The 21,060-nt window shown below is 60.0% G+C and overlaps 3 protein-coding genes across 9 annotated transcripts; all 3 read right to left on the bottom strand.

Annotated features, from left to right (window-relative positions):
• Nucleotides 1–70: 70 nt before the first annotated feature.
• PHPT1 (phosphohistidine phosphatase 1) lies at nucleotides 71–1,535 on the bottom strand. The gene is made up of 3 exons (XM_081967072.1): nucleotides 1,275–1,535; nucleotides 940–1,064; nucleotides 71–329 (listed from the first exon to the last, which is right to left on the bottom strand). Exons 1-3 carry the CDS (start codon nucleotides 1,417–1,419, stop codon nucleotides 237–239), a joined length of 363 nt encoding a protein of 120 aa, XP_081823198.1. The 5' UTR covers nucleotides 1,420–1,535; the 3' UTR covers nucleotides 71–236.
• A 552-nt stretch (nucleotides 1,536–2,087) lies between these two features.
• AJM1 (apical junction component 1 homolog) lies at nucleotides 2,088–12,643 on the bottom strand. Of its 7 annotated transcripts, XM_081967012.1 has the most exons (3): nucleotides 10,368–12,643; nucleotides 8,774–8,907; nucleotides 2,088–7,301 (listed from the first exon to the last, which is right to left on the bottom strand). In XM_081967012.1, the coding sequence occupies exon 3, from the start codon at nucleotides 7,235–7,237 to the stop codon at nucleotides 4,013–4,015; it is 3,225 nt and encodes a 1,074-aa protein (XP_081823138.1). In that variant the 5' UTR covers nucleotides 7,238–7,301; nucleotides 8,774–8,907; nucleotides 10,368–12,643; the 3' UTR covers nucleotides 2,088–4,012. The 7 variants fall into 7 exon arrangements, with proteins under 7 accessions (XP_081823138.1, XP_081823141.1, XP_081823137.1 ...); XM_081967015.1 differs by lacking the exon at nucleotides 8,774–8,907; XM_081967011.1 differs by lacking the exons at nucleotides 8,774–8,907; nucleotides 10,368–12,643 and adding an exon at nucleotides 9,494–10,041.
• A 146-nt stretch (nucleotides 12,644–12,789) lies between these two features.
• Nucleotides 12,790–20,744, bottom strand: RABL6 (RAB, member RAS oncogene family like 6). Its single transcript, XM_081967017.1, has 15 exons — nucleotides 20,395–20,744; nucleotides 19,768–19,902; nucleotides 19,461–19,508; nucleotides 19,026–19,078; nucleotides 18,793–18,884; nucleotides 18,316–18,456; nucleotides 17,453–17,558; nucleotides 16,934–17,037; nucleotides 16,438–16,757; nucleotides 16,068–16,230; nucleotides 15,768–15,971; nucleotides 15,190–15,466; nucleotides 14,744–14,912; nucleotides 14,474–14,538; nucleotides 12,790–14,208 (listed from the first exon to the last, which is right to left on the bottom strand). Exons 1-15 carry the CDS (start codon nucleotides 20,522–20,524, stop codon nucleotides 13,996–13,998), a joined length of 2,220 nt encoding a protein of 739 aa, XP_081823143.1. The 5' UTR covers nucleotides 20,525–20,744; the 3' UTR covers nucleotides 12,790–13,995.
• Nucleotides 20,745–21,060: the final 316 nt, after the last annotated feature.

The raw sequence follows: 21,060 nt of genomic DNA, 5'->3' as shown, positions 1-21,060 counted from the left end.
CTTAGTTAAAAGACACCGCGGGGAAGCGAGTGGATCCAGGAAGATGCGCGAGGGAGCATGACACCTTAGGCAGGGAGCTCAATCATTTATTTCCTTCTACCAACGCACAAGAGGTTTGATCACAGGACAGTCCAGTGCACAGATCCAGAGGCCGGCAGGTTTTCAATGTGGGGCTTCCTGCATCAGTTCCCACTTGCTGCTGTTCGGTTGCAAAGGTGAACTCTTGAAGGCAGTGGTCAGTATCCTTCATCGGCCCAGGTGACTTCGTAATCGGGATACCTGGCCTTCAGCTTCTCTGTGGCAATGGCATGTTTTGCTCGGCCAAAACCCTGCAAAAAGCAGGGCCACATTACTATGCGCGCACACGATGCCTTGTAAGAGACCAGAGGCATGGCAGGCTGGCATCTTTGGCCAATGGAGCCAGGGAAGCTGCTGCTCAGTTGAAATCCCAGCTCTGCCCTATCTGGATGAGTCTCTGAACCCTTTTTACACCACCCTGCACAGTAAGGGGTTTCCTCCGAGCACAGGAACCTTACGTGGCCCCTAGACCTTCCCTATCCTGGCTGTGTCCCCCTCTGCCCCCCCCAGGGATCCTTCCTGGAGGAGAAATGATCCTGCCCCAACGGACTTTCCAGCCTTCCTATTTCCCTGCTGCTAATGGGAAAAGGCGGGAAGGAGAGGGAGGCTGTCTTGGGGAGGATTTTTGGGAAAGTGGGGGGGGCTCAAAGGAGCCGGGAAGGGAACCCTGGGAGGAGAGACCGAAGGGCCTCTAAGTGCTTAGCCTTCCTTGGCCAGAGAAGACCGAGGCGGCTCCAGAACTCCTCCCTGGGCCCCCAAAGGGAGGCCTCTCCTGGATGGCTCGGGGTGCCCCCTACTCTGAGCCCCGCTAGCAGGTAGGAAGCGACGCGCGCCCACCCGCAGCACCCGCAGGCTCCTTACCACGGAGTAGCCGTAGACGTGGATCTTCTTGGCGCCGCTCTGGTGGGAGATGCGGCCGCCCCCCAGGCACCGGCAGCGGAAGCCCCGCTTCTCCAGCTCCTCGGCCGCTTGATCGAAGAGGTCGGCTGCGGGGGGCGAGCAGAGGGAGCGCTGGGCGAGCGGGCGGAGGGAGCCGGCCGGGAGGAGACCCCGAGACCCTCCTCGGTCCGAGTGGCGCCCGCGGGCGCCAGATGGGGAGGAGGCGGGGCAAGGATGGCGGCCAGTTGCTTGGCAACGGAGCCCCGCCCTCCTCGAGGCCCCTCCCGCTCGCGGCCCCGCCCGCCGGGCGCACCTACCGTGGTATTCGGCCCAGGCATGTCCGCGGATGATGTCCTTACCGGGCCCGGGGCCTGCGGGCTCCACGCGGATCAAAACGTACTTGAAGACGCCGTCCGAGTCGATGAGCGCGTCAGGGACGCCGCCCAGCTCTCCGTCCGCCATCGCCGCCCCGGCTTGGAAGCTTCTGCGCGCGCATTTGCCGGTGCACCAATCGAGGGCGCAGCAGCCGCCAATGTTCACCCAATGAGTCACCGCGGCGAGCCTGAGGCGCCGACCAATCGAAGTGCCGCAGGAGGGGAAGGGGCGGGAGAAAGCATGCGCACCCCGCTCCTCGCCGGTACCTGGGAACTTTTAAGACTTGTGGACTTCAACTCCCAGGATTCCCCAGTTCCCAGGTCTGGATACCCTGATTTAAGGGAAGCGGTTTAGTGAACCACCGTGCCTCTGAGTGTAGGCAGAGTTCTCCGCTACCAGCGGCAGGGCAGATTGCCTTCACAATGGCCTCCCTTTTGCCGCCTTTGCTACGAGGTGGTGCTCCGGCTCAGCAATTTATTTAGGGAGGCCTCCCCCCCCCAAGTGTTCAGTACGCTCCGTGCAGTTGAAGGAAATAGTGCACAATTGTGGGTTCAGAAGGGACCCGAAGGTCCTCTAGTCCAACCCCTCAGAAGTCATTGGAGGCAGCACAGAAAAGCCAGCATTGTGCTTCCCAAACCCCCACCCCACCCCACCCCCGCGGCTGCTTTGCCCTGCCTGGGGCTTCCCCCAGCCCTGAGACTCTGGCAGAGACTCCTAGCAAATGCAAACTCCCAGAAAATGCAAACACAGCACAATCAAGTTATAGTTTATGTTTATTCAAACGAAATAGTTTGTCTCAGATTCATATATCTCTCTATGTATCTATATATTTATATGAGCGAGTCTGGGTGTATGTTTATACATTTATTCGTATATTTATTTATTTCATTATCCAAACTGCCATGTGGGAAAACCAGCAGACCTGGAACAGGGTAATGTCGGAAAATGCCGGGCAAGGCCTGCTTTTCTAGAGAATGTGCTTTCGATTCCCCCACCCGACAAGCAGAATCCAAGCAAAGGGACCAACAAACTCCTCCCTGGGGAAAACGAGGGCAGAGGGCTGGACGGAAGAGTCATAAAGCTCACAAGGGAATCTTGGGGGGGGGGGGTTTAGAAAGGGGGCCTCTGGTCCTCCAGATAGCTTGCCAGAGGGGAAAAGGTGGCGGGCTGCCTGCAGATCAAGAGCTCCTTTCCCCCTTGGCAGAGGGACTTTTCTTTGGAGGGGGAGGCAGGAACTCCGTTTCCAGATTGTCACTGTGGCTTACCAAAACAGACCATGCCTTACAGTATAGTCCCACAAATGAATCCACCATGGGGCGATACCAGAGCAAAGGGATATTCCAGGCCAGCTTCCTCCCTCCAGCCATACACATTTGGGGTCCTGAGGATGCTCCCACTGCAGTGAAATACACACATACACACACATGCAGCCCTCTTCCTCCCCCCCCCCCCCATTCCCCAAAATATAATCTATACCTGGCCCTGGAATCCCATCCTCCCCTCCCTCTTTCGCTTGCTCACACACACCTAAGAGAGTCAGAAAGATGCCGCTGCCCTTGGCAGGTTGCCCAGCCTTCATCAGGGGCCTGCAGACCGTTCTCTCCAAGGAAAGGGGGAGAGCGACCTGGCTGGCAGAGCAGGGACTTGTGCAGTGGCGCTGGAGGCCGTCTCCTTCCCAAGCCACAGCCTGCCTATCATCGCTTTCTTAGGTCCCAAGGCTCGGAATATGGCAGCAAGCTTTGTCTGGCGCTTCCCCAAGAGGCAGAGCCCACTCAAATCGATGTTGCGTTGTACATTTTCCTTCCCCATAGACACAAAGCAACCATACAGCCCTCCCCACCCCCAATTCCCCATGCGTACCCACCCACCTTGGGACCGAGGCTCTCATGCGCAGCCCTTCTTCCCTCTGCCAGGCGAAGCTCCTGGCATCCTCCGCTTTCCAGGCGGCAGTGACCCCCTTCCCACCTTCCTGTAAGGGATGGAGCATCACCATAGCAACCGCTTTTCCTCCCCACAGCTTCTGACCTGGATTTCTCTGCCCAGATTGGGGGTGGGAGGAGGCATCACTGGTAGGAAGCGGCTCACCCCCCCTCCTCCACATACAGTGGGCCCAGGCCCAGAGCCCCTTCCCTTGTCCTGGTTTACTATGGGATAGCAGGTGGGGGTGGGGACGGCAATACTGCAGCCGAGCTTCTGCCAAGCCCGGCTGCAAAGATGGCAAGATGAAACTGCCAGGGAGAAGGATCCCCCACTGAAACGCTAGTGGCAAACTCTTCCCCCTACCTCATTTTTATTCTCCAGGATCAATTTTTAAAAATAAAGGAAATCGATCCATGAAGTAAGAACATTCTTGTCTGTCTGGAGGAATTCAGAAGAAAAAAGGACTGTAAGGCTGAGGATTGTTTTCTTAAAGGTTGGCCAAGAAAGCCTGGAATTCCTAAAATATCCGCTTTTCTGAAGGTGATCAGATTTGGACCTGTCCTTCAAACAATGACAGACGTCCAGTAAGAGCAAAGGGCCACCAAGGCAGGCCCTCTCTCTCCCAGGGGCCCCGTCCCTTGTTGGGCCCCACCTTGACTGCTCCTTGCTCGGAAAGACCCGGAAGAGACTAACCATCACCTTAGCACTGACGTCAAAGGAGAAGGGAAGAGGCCGCTGCCCTCTGGACACACCGCTGGGCTCACATGATGTCGTCCAGGAGGTTGGGACTGGCCACCCAGTCGAGGGTGCGCGGCTCGGAGGCGGCCATGATCATGCACATGAACTGCTTGCCGGTCCTCTTATCCATGGGGTAGATGGTGGTGGGCGTGAAGCGCTTGTTGCTTTCCACAAAGGCACACAGCTGCTCGTAAACCTTGGGGAACTCGTGCCGCAGGAAGACGCCGCGAATCCGCAGCTCGCGCTGGATGTTGATGAAGCAGACCTCTCGCGCTTTGCGTCCTTCCTCGCCATCCTTGTCCAGGTCGGCCGTGCCGGGAGGAGGCGTCAGGATCAGCGTCTCCATGTCTCGCTCCTTCTTGAGGATCTTCTTCTCGGGGCTGGAGGACGCCAAGGCCATCTTGGCATACTTGCGGACGGTTGGCACCTGTACCTTGGGGGAGGGCCGCTCGGGCACCTCCTGCCCCACCGCCACGGTCACGTTCAGCAGGAAACATTCCTGGGGGTCGTACTGCTGGCCCGCCTCCTGCAGCTCCTGGGCGTACTCCCCGAGGTTGTCGGAATAGCCCTCCAGCTCCCGCAGTGACAGGTAAGTGGGGGACATCAGCAAGCTCTCCAGGCCGAACTGCAGGAAGTTCTCGGCGGAGCCTGAGCTGGGGAAGCCCAGGAAGAGCACCCCTCGGCCCCGAGACAGGAAGCCCACCTTGGCGATGCGGGAGAAGGCCTTGTGCACCTCGCCGTTCTCCCGGCAGAACTGCAGCACGTGACGGCAGGTGCTGCCGATCCGCCCGTAGATGCAGCTCTCCTTGTGGGTGTCCCAGTCCTCCCGCCGGCAATGGCGAGAACAGTAGTAGGTGTAGCAGCTGTGGCAGGACTTGAAGTAGAGGCAGGCGTTGAACATGGTCTCCGTGCGGCGGCACTTGGCGTTGGAGCACATCATGAGGTCGTCCTCGTCCGCGCTGAGATCTGGGGAACAGTCCTCCGGGCCTTTCTCCAGGGGTCTGGGGGGCTCTGGGGGCTCGGTGGAGCAGCGGCCCTGGTCCTTCCAAAGGTCGGCATGGAAGGAGCTGCGGCCAGGCTGCTCTTTGGTGGGGTGGTGGGGCTCCGAGGGCCTCCAGGGCTCCGGCTTCTTGGGAGGCAGCCCCAGCCCGTCGCTGATCAACTGCCGCAGCTGATCGGCCAGGTTGCTGACTTCGCTGGGCTGGCAGACGGAAGGGGGCTTGTAGTCGATGACCAGGTCGGTGATGAGCTCGTCCAACTGCTCCAGGCTGCGCTGGCGGGCCGAGCTCTCTTTGGCACCGGGGTCCAGGCTGTAGGGCTGGTGGGGAACGTAGGCCCTGTCTCGGGCGTCCCCTGAATCCAGGACATCCCAGCTGGCTGAGCGCCTGTCACGCTTGCCGAGCCCGTGGTTGGCGCGGATGTCGTTGTCCGTGATGGTGATCTCTGGAGTGACGAACCAGCCGTGGCGCCCCCTGTCGGCATGCATCTTCTCCACGAGGGAGTTCTCCGAGAGGGAAAGGGCAGCGTAGCGCTTGGGAGAGCTGGACAGGTTCACCACCACTGGTTGACGCCGGTCATCGGGAGAGAAAGCGCGATGTGGGTCCCGAGACAGCAGGTTCTCGTAGCTACGGCCACGTAGCAGCTGGTCTTCTCGGCGCACGTGAGGGGTCAAAATATTGTCCCAGGATTTGGAGTAATGCCTGGTGTCCACACCAAGCCGGGGAGGGCTGACGCTGTAGCTGGCGTGCCACGACGACAGCATGGCTTGGGAGGCAGGCTGGTGAGCTGGAAAGCGGGCCATCTGCCAGGCTGGGTAGGGCACCGTCCCCCTTTCAGGGCAGTACCAGTCGTTAAACTGCACGGAGGGAGCCATGCGGGAGTGGGGGTAGGTGCGAGAGAGCGCTTCCCGCTCGTGGTATTTCCCGTAGTCTTCCGTGTAGAAGATGCGTGGGTTGGCCCTCAAGGCGGGGTAAGGCCTGGGGTCTTCCGGGTAAACCGCTTTTGCGGGGAGGGTCCTGGGGGTGTAAAGGCGAGGGTCGTCCCCATAGAAAGTCTGCGCAGGGGCCTCCTGAATGGGAAAGGGGGACCTGCTTTCCTCCACAAGGAAGCTTCTGGCCGGAAGAGGGTAGAAGGCCCCTGGGGGAGGAGGCTCTTCTGCGTAGAAGGTTTGGGGCGGGAGGACCTGGCCCCCATAAGGGGGAGGGTAGGACTTGTAGCTGGAACTCTTCTGAGGGAAACTGCCTGGCTCCTCTGTGTAGAAGAACCTGGGGGGCACGTAGGGGATGTAAGGAAGGCAGCCGCTTTCGGCCACAGTGGGACCTCCATCACAAAAATCAGGGCCGTAGGGGGCCAGCCCTCGGTGTTCCCCACTGTAAGTATCGCTGGGCGTGGGAGTCCGAGACATGGGCACTTGCCGGCTGCTGGGCACGGTCAAGCTGTGGGGCGTGCCTGGAGGCCGAGGCCAGGGCAGGAGAGCCTCGCCGTGGCCCTGGGACCCCTTGGTACTGCGAGCGGCATGCAGTACGGCAGCCTCGTCTGGCTTGATGTCCACCCGGCGCTTGACATGCACGCTGGGCGGCGGGGGCCTGGCAGCCGGGGCGGCCTCTTCGGGGCAGTTGGCTCCTGTGACACAGAGGGGCGAGATGCGGCTGCCGCCGGCCCGCTGAGGCTGCAGCTTGATGGGGTGCACCTCGCTCATCAGGGCTTTCATGGAGGCATAGCTGCTTTCCCGGCGAGGGGACGCTTCTGCCCGCTCAGGCTCTCGGGCAACTCGGTAGACTTCCCGCCCTCTCCTAGTGGGGGCCGGTGGGGAGCCCGAAGCCACGGGAATAACCACAGGGGCAAAGGTAGATTTGACGCGGGGGGCGCTCTTGGATCGGGCCCGCCTCTTGGGCTCGCCTCGGGAAGCCGTGTCCTTCCCCTGGGAAACATAGTTTTCTGGCACAGCGGCCCGGAGAGACACCCTCTTGCCGCCGGGAGCCGAGGTGGGCTCTGGCGTGGGAGGCCGCCGGGAATGCCGCTCCATGGCGGGAGTGACAGGCGGTGGTGGGTCGTCGAGAGACTCCAGGAAATCGAAGCTGCGACAGTGCCGCTTGTTGAAGTGCTGGGCAGGCTGTTTCTTTAGGGCAGAAGACATGGAGGAGTCACATCGCCGGCTGGGCTGGCCGAAGGCAGAGCGGGTGGAGGCCACGGGGACGTCCTGACACACGGCAGACACCAGGACGTCAGGTGGGTCTGTTCGGGTCATCTTAGAATCAGAGTCCAGCTCGTCTCCAGCCCTCCTCAGATCATCTCAGTGAAGGCAACCAGGCCTGGAAAAAGGGAGTGAGAGGGGCTCTAAGCAGGGGGCCCAAGCACAGCACCCACGGGGGAGGGAGGGGGAGAGAGGCAGGCCGGGGGCCGCTCCCCCCCTCAGCTCCCAGGGTAGGAGAAGGGGGGCTGGGAGGATGGCTGATTGACAAGAGAGAGCTTTGGTGAAGGAGCCCCCCCCACCTCCCCCCCCCCCGCCAGGGCTCAGGTTGCCATGAGCCAAGCGCTTCCTGAGCCACTGGCAGCCTCACCCTATAGGCCTTCCCTGCTGATTAGAGGGGAAGCATACCGACTGGCTGGCATTTTTGCTAATATTCACGAGGGAACAGACACAGAAACGCAAGCTGGTCTCACTCCTAGACCGCACGGTTACCATGGTTTCTCCTCCCTCTCTCTCTCTCTCTCTCTCACACACACACAAACACAAACCCCTCTCTCTTTTGGGAAGCAATGCATGCTGGGAAATTCCAATGAAGGCCAGGAGGGAGAGAGATGCTCTGTCCGGTTCAGACACAGACCGAGATCAGGCTCTCTCATCCCTGGGATCAAGCGGGGAGGGCAGGAAAAAACAAAGGGGGGGTCTCATCTGTTTTTAACCCCCCCCCTGCAAAAGCCCCGTGGTCTCTCCCGCCTCATTGCTGAGCTATGAAAAGAGGCCCCTGAATCAGAGAACGCCCAATTTCCCCATCACCAGCCCTGAATCCCAGGGAAAGTGTGTGTGGGGGGGGGGGGGATGGAGGGGGATCTCTTTCGTTCCTGCCACATGACTCAGAAACCCCCACTGGGAACCCCCCACCCCCATTAGGGCTTTCATCCCCTGCAGCCTTCCCAAACCCTCCCTTCCTTTCATACCCCCCACCCCCCCCCGCCTCCAATTTCCCTTCCCAGGGCCTGCACCTTCGGCGGAATCCTTTCCCTGCTTGCAATCTATTTTGGCAAAAGCCAAGGCAATGCTCCAAAAAGGAGGGAGGGGGCCCGTCCCAAAGCCCCTCCAGGCCAGAAGAACCCTGGGAGCTCCGGAACCGAAGCGTGACACGGTGGCTGCCATGTGGGGCAGTGCCAGTTACCGTGTTGCCAGGCAACCCCCCCTCCTTCCGCCCTTGGCCCGGGTACCTTGCCTGCCATGTCTGGTGTCGTCACAGCGCTCGTCCCCTGGAAGCCGGGCCTCCTGGCGCAGGACCCCCGAGGCCAAGGCCGCCAGGAGGTCCACCTCCCTCTGCTGACCCTTCCCCCAGGGCCGTCCTCTCCCCACAGCCCTGGCAGGAGGCCTCCACTTCCATTCCCCTCTGGGGGTGGGGGGTGTTTTGGGGGGGATGGAACTGGCCTCAAGGAATTTCCATCCGATAACAATTTCAACCCAGACCTCACAGTGGCCCTGGACTTCGCCCTCTTCCTTCTCCAGCGCCCCTGCACCAAACAGAGTGTGCGCAAAGGGCTGGGGGGGGGGAGGGGGATCAGGTGGGGTTCAGCTCACACGCCAGGGGTTCCATCCTCTGCCTCACAGCTTGGGGAGGAAGCGCACTCTGCACGCGCCTAGAAGTGTCTCTCTCTGTCCCACAGCTGGGCAGGAGCCTCTGCTGGAAAAGAGCTGCGCTTTGCCTCAGGATCCTTGGGAAGGAAGAAGGGGTTAAGGGTAGGAGCATCAGGCGCCTTCACCGGAGTGCCCCCCCCCCCGCTGCCTTCCACCGGGATGTCACTGCGGGTGATGGAGAGGCAGCCCAGGGGGCCATCGGGAGGGCATCACGCAGGGATCCCCTCACACACAGACCCCAAAAATCTGCCTTCTCCCCCACCAACATTGTCTACCCACCTGAGCGAGGCAGCGGGGGCTGGGTGGCATAGGAAGGGATGCCCCTCTGCATGCCCAGAGAGATGCCAACACTTGAAAGGGGAAGCGGGGGGGGAGGGGGCTCCCTCTTCACCATACGTCATGGCTGGCGGATGGATAGCAGTTCAGCAGGAGGCGGGGGAGGGGGCCAGGAAGATGCTCCCGGGTGAAAGAGGCACGGCAGCCCCCAGCCCCGGCCCCCCTTTGCTGCTCCTGGGCTTGACGGGGGGAGCCCCCTCCCACTTTCAGCCAGGGATGCCCCGAACTCCCCACTTTCAGGGAACAGGACTCTGTGCCCAGCCATGCACGCCATCCCCCTCCCCCCTGCACCCCCCCTTCCCCTGCCGCAAGCGCCGGCCTCCTCACCTCGCCTGGGTGCCCGCAGAAGAGGCGCCCCCTCCCCGGCTCCGGCACCTGCTCGGCCGCCGGCACAGACCCCTCCTGGGCTCCGCAGCGCCCCCAGCGGCCACTGGCAGCCCTTAAAGGGGACGCGTCCAGCGCAGAGGAGGCGGCAGGGAGGCCCCGGGAGCAGCTGGAAGGGGAGTCGACCTCCAATCTTACACAGCCCCCCCCCATGGGGCCAGGTGCGAGCCTCCCTCCCAACCCTCCCCACTGAATTTGCTTTGGGGAGGGGGAGGGACCCAAGCGCAGCTCCCTCCTTCCAGCCCAACCTCTTCTTCCTCCCCCACCTTGGCAAACTCGTGCCAGAGAGAAGCCCACAAGCAGAACTGGAGGAGTCCCCCCTGCAGGTAGACTGCCTCTGAATCTGGAGGTATTTAACTCCCCCCCCCCAGGGAAGCCCTGTTTACAGAGCCCTTGGGGAAAAACAGACAAATGACCCAGAAAATGTCTTCTCGCTTGGCAGGTTCCTCTTGGCAGCCCTTGTCCTGGGCAAAGCATCCAGCCATGCTGCTCCCCTTCCCACCCAGGCCCCACTTCCGCTCCCCTCACCCGAGAAAGCTGCCCCACCTGCCCTCCATCAATCGTGCCTGCAAGCGCAGCTATGGAGTGGGAGAGGGCTGGACCCCCCCCCTTGCTTGGCCAGACCTCTCCTCTGCTCCCTGCTTGTCCCAACCCAGCCCCCCCCCTCTCCAGCCCCCGTGAATCAGAGGCCAACCTGCGGCCCCCACACCCATTGCAGGGAGGGCTGTTTGGGCAGCTTGGCCAGAAGCCAGCCAACGTTGCCAGGAAGAGGGAGAGGCGAGGGAGGGGGAAGGAAGAAGGCGAGCACCTGTCTCACCTGCAACCAGGTAGGCCGAATCTCTGGAGCCAGGAAAGGCCAGCCAGCCAGAAGTCTACCCTTCTCTTCCCAACAGTTCACCTTCCTCCATCTAGCATTCACCTTCTTGGATCAGCCACGTAACATGGACACGACGGGGAGGCTCCAACTGGTTGCACCTGGCCTTCATGCTACACTGCTCCTGAATGTGGAGGCTCTTGTGGCTACAGAAGGGGCTCCCCAACACACGTCATGCTGCGAGAGGCAGAGGCTCCTTAGCACCGGGCATCCTGCCCTCCTGGGGACGGGTCAGCACCCCCACTGCCTCTAAACTCGCTACAAACCAGGAGCAAAATCTGTCATAAAGCAAATCCAGCATCAAGACTCCTCTTCTTCGTATGTCTTCTGTCCCCCAGCAGCTGTCAATCCAGACGGGCAGAGCTGATCCAGAAGCAGCCCCTGCCGCCCACGGCCCCTTTGGGAAGGTCCTCCTCCACCTGCCCAGCCTGCAGCCTGTTCAGGATGAATCATGAAGCTTGCAAGGAAAACTCTCCTACCTTCAGCAGAGGAAGGGATGGAAGCATTTGATCTGCTTGGACCAAAACACCCCCAGCATTGTAAAATGGCCGCAGGGGCCGCCAAGCCAGCTTGCATTAACGTTGCCGCCTTCCCCTCGCAGACGGCACCTTTGGCCGCCTGGGCACATCCAGCTGAGCCCGGCTGAATCTTCAGCCTCACAAGCTGGGCATGAAGTCCAGGCCTCCGGGTTGCCACCAGATCCTGCTGCCAGGCCTTGTGGCTGTTTGACCTCCCAGCCGGCCATCTGGCTCCCTGCTTTTAAACCTGGGGGCTGGGTGAGGATGGCTGGTGGGGGGACGCACGAGAGGCGGAGAAAAGCTCTGGGCACCAGGTGGCCTCTTTGGCCTCCTCCTCCTCCTCCGGCCGGGATCCCTCTAAGGCTCACTTGCTGGCACAAGGGGGGGTGGGGGTGCTCAGCCTGGGAGGGATTAGGTGGCAGGGATGGCAGCAACGAGGAGGAGGAGGAATCGCCTGGCTGCACAGCACAAAGCCCATCATCCACCGTCATCTACCCCCCCCTAGGGAAAAGGGGAATGACATCTTCTGCAGCAAGGAAGAAGGCTGTGGAAGAGGATGCAATGCAACTCTGGCACTTCCTCCCAAGGCGGCAGGAGGCCCATCTGGGCTGGGAGCCTGGAGGTCGTCCTTTGCCCGTGCAGCAGGCAGGGACTGCAGAAACCCCCCGCCCGGGACACACGCCTGGAAGCACCGCTTCCTTGCCCACCCCGTAAAGCACCCATTTCCGACAGAGGGTGAGAGGCAGGCTAGGAACACCAAAGGCTTGGCAGCTACTCCTTCAGAAGTCACTTGGCGAGATAGGTGGCGTAGGAGAGAAGACCCAGGCCTCCTACCAGGCCCTGAAGGGGAGACTCGGCCCATGTTCAGAGCGCAGACGAGAGGCAAAGGCCTGCTGAGCGCAGGGCAGGCCCCACAGAAGCAGCCGGGTCCATGAGCAGCTGGAAGGGGGACGCCCAAGTCTGCCCGGGACCAGCTTCAACCTGCTGAAAGCCACAGGCTGCCCTCTTGGGAAACAGCTGCTGATTGGGGTCTGCCGTGGGCGACTACCCTGAGTCCAGAGATTCCTGCAGCTTAAGCCAGCCGATGGCTGAATCAGCATCCCCTGGATGGCCTGGAAGGTGGAGGACCAGCAGGGTTACAGCAGGACGTGGCAACCCAGGTGCCTGCCAGGCACAGGAGCCCTCGACCCCCAGGGCTATGGTCTTCAGAGGAGGGGTGGTCCCATGGCAGTCTCCCAGCAAGGGAACACCCAACCCCTTCTGTTCCCTTAGCTTTTTTTGCGGGTGACAAGGTAGGGAAGAATCCCACCAACCTTCCCCCCCCCCCCCGGCCTCCTGGGGACCAGAGCACCAGATCCTGCCTGGCAGGTTACCACAGCAACGCCAGCAGTGGTGGGTGGCAACGCGGGATGGCGAGGGAAGCCTGGAGCTGAACAACTGACAACAAAAAGACCCCCGGGGTCACTCACCCTTCCTGCACAAAATACAAAGGCCAGCTCCGCTGGACAGCTGGAGGAAGGCCAGGAAGAAGGGCTGGGGGTGGGGGGGACCTGCAAAACAGGGGCGCAAAAAAACACAAACTTGGATGACAAGAACTGCAATAAATGCGTGTGAAGAAAGCCGTTTGCCCCAGGGGACCAAGGAGGCGGCGCTCTGGAGGGGACACCCAGGGAAGAGCACGGGAGGGGCAGGCCAGGCCAAGCCCCTTCCCAGACAGGTGGGGAGTCCCCGGCTCAGGATGGGGTCTCTTAAGTGCCTACACACGCACGCACACACGCACGCAGAGAGCCAGAAGCAGCCTGGATCCAGCTGAGGCCTCGCCCAAAGAAAGGAAACCGGACACACAGTTGTACAACTGAGAGCTTTATCAGCTGGAATGAGGAATGCATCACTGGGACCTTTTCCCAAAAGCAAAGTGAAAAAGGGAATAAAGAAAAGGGGAGAGAACAGCACAAGGCTCAGTTGCCACTTGCACTCCAGAGACTGGGCTCCTGGAAGGGGGGGGGGAGTGTTCATGGGGGAAGGAGGGAGGGGCCTGGGAGTCTTGGGGGGGGCAAGAGTGGGTTAGTCATGCACACCCCCCCCCCCAGGGAGCGCAGGAGGGAGGCCAGAGGCCCCGGGGGCACCCCCTGTGCCATGCAGGCTGCTAGAGGCCAAGGGCGCCCGGTGCATTTCCCCCAAGGGAGAGGGGAGGAATGTCAAAACAGCCCAACTTCAATCCACACCTAGGAACAAGGGCCTACAACGGAATGCACCGGAATCTGCAGCCGCTTTTCTCTGAGGTCACTGGAGGCAAAGAGCCAGGCCAGGAAGGCCAGTGGAGGAACGAGGGGGGGGGGGAGAAGGGGGGGACAGAAAACACGGCAGGGGTGGGAGCAGCCATTACCAAGAGCTGCCTGGATTTCAGGGCAAAGACATGCAGCAGGGATTGGGAGACAGGGATCCGGAAAGTGGGGGGGGGGGGAGCCCACTGAAGGAGGAGCACCCCCCCCTTCACCCCGTGGGGGCTGGCCTCCTTTCCAGGGACGCTCAGCTGCAGACGGGCTTCCAGGGTGCACAGAGTGGGGCAACCGAGAAAAGGGGCGGGAAGGAGGAGGAGGGGGCACTTATGCCTGCCTTTCTCTCCCCCCAATTGCCAGAATAAAACTACATAATTCCAACACCCCCACCCCCACCCCACGGAAGGCCTCTGCCCCACTCCACACATACCTGGCTGGGACCCTGCAACTTTCCAAGCTCTAAGGGGAGCCCTTGGTCCGGAACCCTTCCTCTCGTTAAAAACAAACAAACAAACAAAAAAAAGCACGGATCCATCGTTCGATGGGCAGCGGCCACTTTGGGCAGGACACGATGCGGCCTCCGTGGGCAGCCCCCCCTCTGGGCCCCCTCTCAGGAGCCCAAGCTGAAAGGATAGAGAGGCTGGGGGCTTCTGAACCCCTCCCAGGCCCCTCCTCTGGCTCCAGCCCCTCTTGCAACGGCCAGCAGAGAAAGGCAGGGAGGGGCGGAGATGGTGGGCTGGGGCCGGCTGCCCCCTGCACCTGGCTAGGGAGGGGCTACAGCTCCTCATAGTCTCCGACCCCCCGCTGCTTGTTGGCCCCAGCACCGCCCCCCAGGAAGGCCTCCAGCTCATTGATCCCGTTGGGCTTGGCTTTGCCCCGCTGCTGCTTGGACGGCTTTCTCTTCTCCTTCTCTCCTCTCTCCTCCTCCTCCTCCTCGCTCTTTTTCGGCCTGCTTTTTCTCCTCCCTGAAACCTTCTCTGCTTCTTCCTGGAAAAGCAGTTGGGGAGAAAGCGTGAAGCGGGGGGTGGGGTGGCATCCCCCAAGCAGCCCCCCAAGAGGCCCAAAGCCACTTCGCCCCGCAGAGCTTGCAAGCGGAGGAGGAGCGCAGAGGAAGGCAAGGACTGGGCTGGGTTAAAAGGGGGCCTTCTGAGCAGTGCATGGGAGTCTGTTTTGCCAGCATGGGTCTCTTTGGGGGCTCAGCTCAGAGACATTTCTTGCCCCTGGACAAAGAGAAGCTCTGCAGGCCACCCACCTCTTTGGTGGTTCTCTTCTTCTTCTTCTTCTTCTCCTTCAAGGACTGCTTCTCTTTCTCGGCGGCTGGAGGGAGGAGGGGCAGGAAAAAGGAGGGTGAGCTTCCAATCTCCGTCGGCATGAAAAGCCCCCAACTGACAGCATGCTTATCAGGGAGAAGGGGCCGTGGTGGCAATGCACAGCTGGGGGAAAGCGCCGTGGCCCTCGGAGCCCTCCGTGGCACGCAGCCTTATTTGCAAGGCAGGCTCTGATTGTGGCCGAGGCGCCTCACCTTCCTCGCTGCTGTCCCGGCCCACCGGTTTCTCCAGCCCCAGCCCAAAGAGATCGGCCTCGTTCTTCACTCGGAAGGAGCGGCTCACGGGCTTGGGCAACTGGGGAGGTCTGGAAGGGGGATCCTCCTCGGAGAGGTCAGAGAGATCCTCTCGCACTGGAAACTCCTCCTAGAGGAGAAAGGGAGAAGGCCCCTCAGTGCCCACTGTCGCCCCCTTGCCAAAACCCCAGGGAAGCCCTCTCTTCGGGCCCATCTGTGCTTCCGAGCATGCTTCCTTGGGGAAACAAGAGCACCGGCCGACCCACAGAAAACATGTGAACCGAGGGCCCGGCGTAAAGCCTCCCAGGAGGGGCCCCGGCTGATGCTCAGAGATGGCCTAACACTTTGCTTCAGTCTCCCCCGTCTAAACCTTGCCAACCTAGGGTGAGGGCAGGGCAGGGACTTACTGGGCGCTTGCTCTGGCTCTCGGACTCCTCGCTTTCAAAGTCTGGATCGTCCATCACAAAGGAGAGCATCTGCGTGGCGAAGGGCCCCTCCGAGTCGCTCTCGGACTCCTGCTGCCTGGAGGCAGAAGGCGCTGGGGGAGGACGGGCCTCGGGGCCCCTGGCTGCCATCATCACACGCTTGCTTTGCTCGAGTGGGGGTTGGCCAGTGGGAGATTTCAGCTCTGTGGATGTGGGGGGCGCCGAGGGCTCTGGGAGTTTCAAGGGCTTTTTGGAAGCTCTGGCAGGAAGGAGAAGGAAAGGGAGGACTGTGCCTGGAGGCCTCAGGATGGTTCAGCAGCCACAGTCTACGCTTGATGTGGCTCTGCAGAAACACAACCTGCTCCAGCGGCTCAGTCAACAAGGCCTGCGCTGAAGAGGGAGCTGCCAGTTCTTCCCTTTCACACACAAATATCCAGCCCCCGTTTAGGCCTGGCGCAGGGTCTTCAGTCTTTTGGGGTGAAATCTAGAGGATTTCACGTCACGGGCAAAATCCCACAAACCCTGAATCTGCAAAGTTAAACTCCCAGTGCCCCCTTTACCGTTTTCTTTCTTGTTCTAAGGCAGCGTCTTCAGCCCCCGCGCCAGAGAACTTGGAGGGTTCTTCTTCCTCGCTCGACAGGTTCACGTTTTTGCTCGGGACCAGCTCTGCTGCTAACGGGGGCTTGCTGAACAGACGCTCGTCCAGGTCCAGGTCATCCTGGAAGCCAGCGACCAAGGGGTTCCCACCGGGAGCATCTCTGTCACTGCAAGGAGAAAGTCAAGGGCCAGGAGTAGGAAAAAGCTTGAGAGACGGTCTTCCTCCTGAATTCAGCCCAAAGCTGCCGAACGGGGCCTCCCACCTGTCACTGTCGGTGGGAGCCTTTCCTGCCTGTTTCCCCCCCTTGTCTCTCTGCAGGGTGGGGTCTTCCAGGAAGCTGTGGTCCAGGCTCTCCTCGAGGACAAAGTCTTCTACGCTCTGGACTTTCGAGGGAGCAACTGCAGGAAGGGCAGGAACAGCAGGATCTGGAAGACAAGAGAAGCCCCTCAGGGGAAACAGTCAAGCCCTGCCAAAGCCCAGGATCAGCCGTGGGTCTGAAGGGCCCACCGTGGCACAGAAATTCTCCTTCCCTAAGCTGGCACTGTGTCGCTCTTGTCAGCTCTTCTCCCACCCCCACCAAACTACCGCCTAAGGAGCCAGATTCCTATGTGTTTCCAGCACTGCACCCTCACCTGGAGAGGGAGCACCAGTCTCGGGAGTTGGCGAGGTCCCAAAGAGCCGAGCGATGAGACCACGTTTCTGCGGTGCAGCTGGTGCAGGAATGGCTGCGGGTGGCTGGGCTTCAGGCGGCAGTCCTGGCGCTGGAGGCTCAGCGGGGTCCGTGGCAAGGGCGGGGTTGGCCAAGCTCTGCTGGGGCGTGCCGGGGCTGGAGCCCCCCGAAGCATTGCCCAGTGGAACCACCGGAGACTGGGAACCTGAGGAGAGGCTCTGCCCATTGGTGGCCAAAGGAGAGGCGTGTCCTCGGCCACGAGCTTCCATCATTTCGAGGAACCTGTCGGGGAGAGAAGACGTAACCCCGGGAACCTCCCCCAAACTCAAGAGAGGCCAGGCTTGAATTACAATTCCCGGGATGTTTTTTTAGCGGGAAGGGGAGAGACTCCCAGAAAAGCCCCCAGACAGAACCCAAAATCAGAAGGGCGGAAGGGGGAGCGTCCTCATGAGACATACAGCTCATAGTTCTGGTCTTCGGTCTCCTGCTGCACAGAGAGTTCCTCCAGGGTGGCGTCAATATCCAGCTGATTGGTTTCCAGCTGCCGCAGCAGAGTCTCTCGCTGCAAGAGACGGGAGGGGAGATCACCTGCTTCAGAGCAGGCAAGGGGCTGCTCAGGTGTCACCACCTCTCCTCTGCCCCAAGAGGGAGCTCATGAACTGAACAGCCACTTGTGGCCAGTGAGGCGACAGTCTCAGGTGCAAAACAGGGGGTGGTGGGGGTTCCCCACCCAAAAGAGCGTCTGGGGGGGGGACGACTAAATCCAGACGAAGCAGCTTCTCATTCTCCTCTGGTTTTTGTGGCTCCTCCCAGGCCACCAGGCGCTCCGTGTGCAGCCACAGGGCAACGGCAGCAGCCGCAGCTCCACTGCTGGGGAGGCCATTCCTCTCCTCGTTCAGTAGACAGGACTGAAAGCTGGGCTGGGGCCACGCTGCCCCCTCCCGGCCCCTACTAGGAAAGAGCTGGCGAAGTCCTACCTGCAGCTGCAAGAAGGGGATGTTGAAGAATTTGTGCAGGTATTTGAGGCCAAAGCTGTTCTTCATGGAAGACTCGGCATAACGAAAGTAGGAGGAGCCAGGAGGCCTGTTCAATGTCAAAAGTGGAAGGGGGGTGGGGGGAAACTGTGAGCCAGAGGATGATCGCTTGAGACCAACCCTCCAACTGCAGCCGATTCAGCCTGCTGAGGGGTTATCATGCTGTCCACGGACCCTCCAAGGCACGCCTTAATGCCAGGTTCCCTTTGAAGAAAGGGGCAGGCAGCTGAAGAGGCCTGCTGCCCATGAACTTGGGAGGCAGAGGGGGGAGGGCAATGGCTGCCAGCAGTTCAACTGAAAGCAGCTGCCGAAAAAGGCGCAAGAGCTGAGAGGGCACACACCCGTCCGTCGGTGGGGCATATCCAGTTTTTATGCCCACAGTGTCTGGTGGATGCTAGCTTAGATGAAGGAGATCAACCGATCAATGCAAAGCAGGCACACAATGAGTTTGCAGGCATTTCGTCATACGCACCCAGAGCTTCCGCCCACTCACACCCTCTGCTGAGTTGCTGCAGATGAACGGTAGCAAAGCAGATGCCAGCTATAGAGAAAAGGGCTGGGCAGAATTTACTGACTGCCTGGGCAGCAATTTGGCACACGTGCCCAGAAGGTGCCAGTGAGGTGCTGGACAACGGCAACTCATTATTGGAGGAGGATGCAGTGCGGGCATCCAGACTGCTGCCACCTTTAGGTAACAAGTCCAGCAGAAGGCAGGTTTAAGTGGGCTAACGAACAAGAGGCCGATGGCCCCAGGAGGGCTTCCCAGAAGGTAGCCTGAAGCTCCTTAACAAGATGGATGCTTTTACCTGTTCAGGTTGTCAATGAATTCCCGCACATCGTCAGGCAGGATCACCCGGTGTTCGCCCATGTCTCGGTAATTCCCAAGCACGCAGACGGGCACATGGGTTGGGACTTTTGGAAGTTCTCTCAGGATGTAGTTGAAAGTCCTGGATGGAGTGGAAAGGAGAGCTCCTTGAACGATGCTTGTCCAGGTCAACTCTGCCACAACAGCTCTGAAAGAGGCTGCACCTACAGGAGGCACAACAGCCTAGAGACCCCTTGAGTCAATAGAGCAGCTGAAGGAGACCCCTCCCCCCCCCCCCCCGAGCCATGTACTTCATCCGTTCTGCTTGACACTCTCAGTTCTTCAGGAGCAGAAAAGCATTTATCATCTACAAGCTTTGTGTAACGTCAGACGACGAGGCTTTTGCACTTCTCAGAGAGGAAGCCCTTTCTCTTGTACCGAGTCACAGCAAGGGGAAGGTGAAGGCAACAGTCCCTACCACTGTTTGGTGATATCAAACATCATCACGACACCGTTGCAGTTCTTATATACATCCAGGAATTCCGCATCCAAGGCCATCTCGGATTCTGCCTGGGGTGGAAAGAGAAAGATCTCGAAAAATCCCTGGCTGCTTCCCGGGATGTCTCACAGCGTACAGGAAACAAGAGGCTGCACCAGGTGCAAACAAAGGACTTGATGCTTTATAAGACAGCAGGTCAGAGTGTGCCTCACCTCCTGAGGATCGTTGTCCAGCTTCAACCCATCTCCCCGTTTTTTGGACTTGCCTGCAGTGTTTGGAAGGGGAAGAACACAGTTGTGAAAACTGTTGGTCTCCTAGCTGTGCAGAAAGAAAGAGGCCCCCCCAAACATGTAGCTTTCCCCACATCCCACCTCATGCACAACATTTCTGCCTTTGGAAGCTCAGAAGGAGACATCCCACCACTTTGCAGAAAGAGGAGACAGAAACTGGACAGGCTGAACATTCATTTCCAGTGGGGACATTCAAGAGTAGCACCAGAAAGCAGTAGCCACAGGCAAAGAGATGCTCTGCTCACTCCTAGGAACCCAGTGGGGCAGGCAGAGGAGATGCCCGTTTTCCAATCCTCTCAAGCCCAATCCAAATACTACATAATGACTGTAACATCCGAATGAAAGGAGAGAACTTACCTTTATCAACCACATCCCAGACTTCAACCTTCACAATATCATCAGTAGCTGGAAAAGGCACCCAGGCATATAGATTAGAAAAGTTTGCTCAGTTGCAGTTAACTCGAACACTGTTAGAGCTACCCCTGACCCACATGGCATAGAGCAGATGGCTGGGTGTGTTTTGAAAAAATGAGGACAGGCCTATTCCGGCAACGTGCCTTTACCAACGAGGGGACCATAGCAGCAGGTGGCTCCAGTGTTGAGTTATACATCAGACAGCAAAGACAAAAGTGCTCCTCCGTCCCCAACAGCTGGCAAAACTCACTCTTATAGTTCCAATGGATGCTGGTGACTTGGATCTCCTGGGTTGGGATATATTCCTCAACAAATTTCTTTCCCTGCAGCCGATGCCACAAAGTGGTCTTTCCTGTGTTCCTGTCACCTCGAATGACAATTTTCACTGGAGAAAGAAAAATTAAGGAAGAAAGGGAGTCAAGAGCACTGCAGAGACACAAGACCAGTCAGTGTGCCTAAAGACAGGCAGCTGCTTTCTAAGATACGACGAACGGTTGAGGCGGGAATGGCTGTTGGCAGCTACAGCAGTACGTGCCAAGAGTCGCCAGCCTTTTCATTGAAAAATTGGCGTTTGTGCCTAGCCAAGGAAATGTTAGGAGAACGGCCCCAACACTGTCCTACCCAAGCAGGGAAACTAAATCCAACCCATCAATGCCACTGCAAGGAACTGGGCCTGGTTCTAAGGTAACTGAGAAGGATTGCGTTTCCCTGGAAGGAAAGAAGCCAGAGAGGCACAAAAAATAGCCCAGCAGCAGGGCCCCATTTGAAGGGCTGCAAGCAAATCAGCAGCCGAGACGGAGAGCAAAGCAGGGGCTTCTCTTCCTGCCTGCAACGGCCCGGCCTCCCCTCCCCTCCCTCGGCCGCCGCCGCCGCTCACTGTTATATTGGACGCCCTTGGCGAAGCGCCGCTGCAGCGCCTGGTTCATGGACTGGAGCCCCGCCGGGATGGGCCTGTCCCGCCCCGGGGCCTGCTCGGAGCCCACCAGCTTCTTCAAGGCCGACAGCATCGTCAGGCGCGGGACGGCGCTTCGCGGTCGCTTGCGCCCGGGACGGCGAGGCCGCCTACTTCTCCGCCTGCGGACGCTGAGCCGCCGCCCTCCGCGCGCTCCCCGGAGCCCCCGTCCCCGCCGGGGCGGCCGGAGTGGCTTCCAAGGCGGGCGCCTCCGCTGCCATCTTCCCTTTCCCTCAGCCAGCGGCCGGGGGGGGGAGGGGGCGGCGCCGACGCAGGGCGCGCGCGAGGCCAGACTACGGCAGCCCGCGAGGGACTTTGCGGGAGGGACGGCCGCGGCAAAGCAGGGCGGAAGCGGATACGTCCCGGAACTACAGGGGGCCCACGAGGACAAAAAGGGGTGCTCGGTCCTGCGATGCCACCGCTTTTAAACCACGTCGCTACCCCGATTTGTCCGTAGACTCCGGACCTGGAGGCGGGGCAGGAGTGCTTTTATTCAGAGCCTCGTTTTGGATGTGGGAGGGGGAGAGGCAGCATCTAAAGCGGGCTATGGCGACCAGTTTGGGACAGAATGGGCCGGAAACGCATAGGGGG

Source organism: Natrix helvetica, assembly GCF_964273705.1.
Source record: "Natrix helvetica genome assembly, chromosome: 15".
Classification (NCBI taxonomy): Eukaryota; Metazoa; Chordata; class Lepidosauria; order Squamata; family Natricidae; genus Natrix; species Natrix helvetica.
Note: the sequence above shows the minus strand (reverse complement) of the source record. Positions and strands in the feature narration are given on the sequence as shown.

What these genes read in the sequence shown, in the direction of transcription:
- PHPT1 (XM_081967072.1), bottom strand. Translation starts at nt 1,419, where the DNA reads ATGGCGGACGGAGAGCTGGGCGGCGTCCCTGACGCGCTCATCGACTCG. An exon ending in TGCCTGGGCCGAATACCACG is followed by an intron (nt 1,065 to 1,274) that starts GTAGGTGCGCCC and finishes CGCCCCCCGCAG; the next exon opens with CCGACCTCTTCGATCAAGCG. An exon ending in ACGTCTACGGCTACTCCGTG is followed by an intron (nt 330 to 939) that starts GTAAGGAGCCTG and finishes TGCTTTTTGCAG; the next exon opens with GGTTTTGGCCGAGCAAAACA.
- AJM1 (XM_081967012.1), bottom strand. Translation starts at nt 7,237, where the DNA reads ATGACCCGAACAGACCCACCTGACGTCCTGGTGTCTGCCGTGTGTCAG.
- RABL6 (XM_081967017.1), bottom strand. Translation starts at nt 20,524, where the DNA reads ATGCTGTCGGCCTTGAAGAAGCTGGTGGGCTCCGAGCAGGCCCCGGGG. An exon ending in TTCATTGACAACCTGAACAG is followed by an intron (nt 17,559 to 18,315) that starts GTAAAAGCATCC and finishes GACATTGAACAG; the next exon opens with GCCTCCTGGCTCCTCCTACT. An exon ending in TTAGAACAAGAAAGAAAACG is followed by an intron (nt 15,467 to 15,767) that starts GTAAAGGGGGCA and finishes CCTTCCTGCCAG; the next exon opens with AGCTTCCAAAAAGCCCTTGA.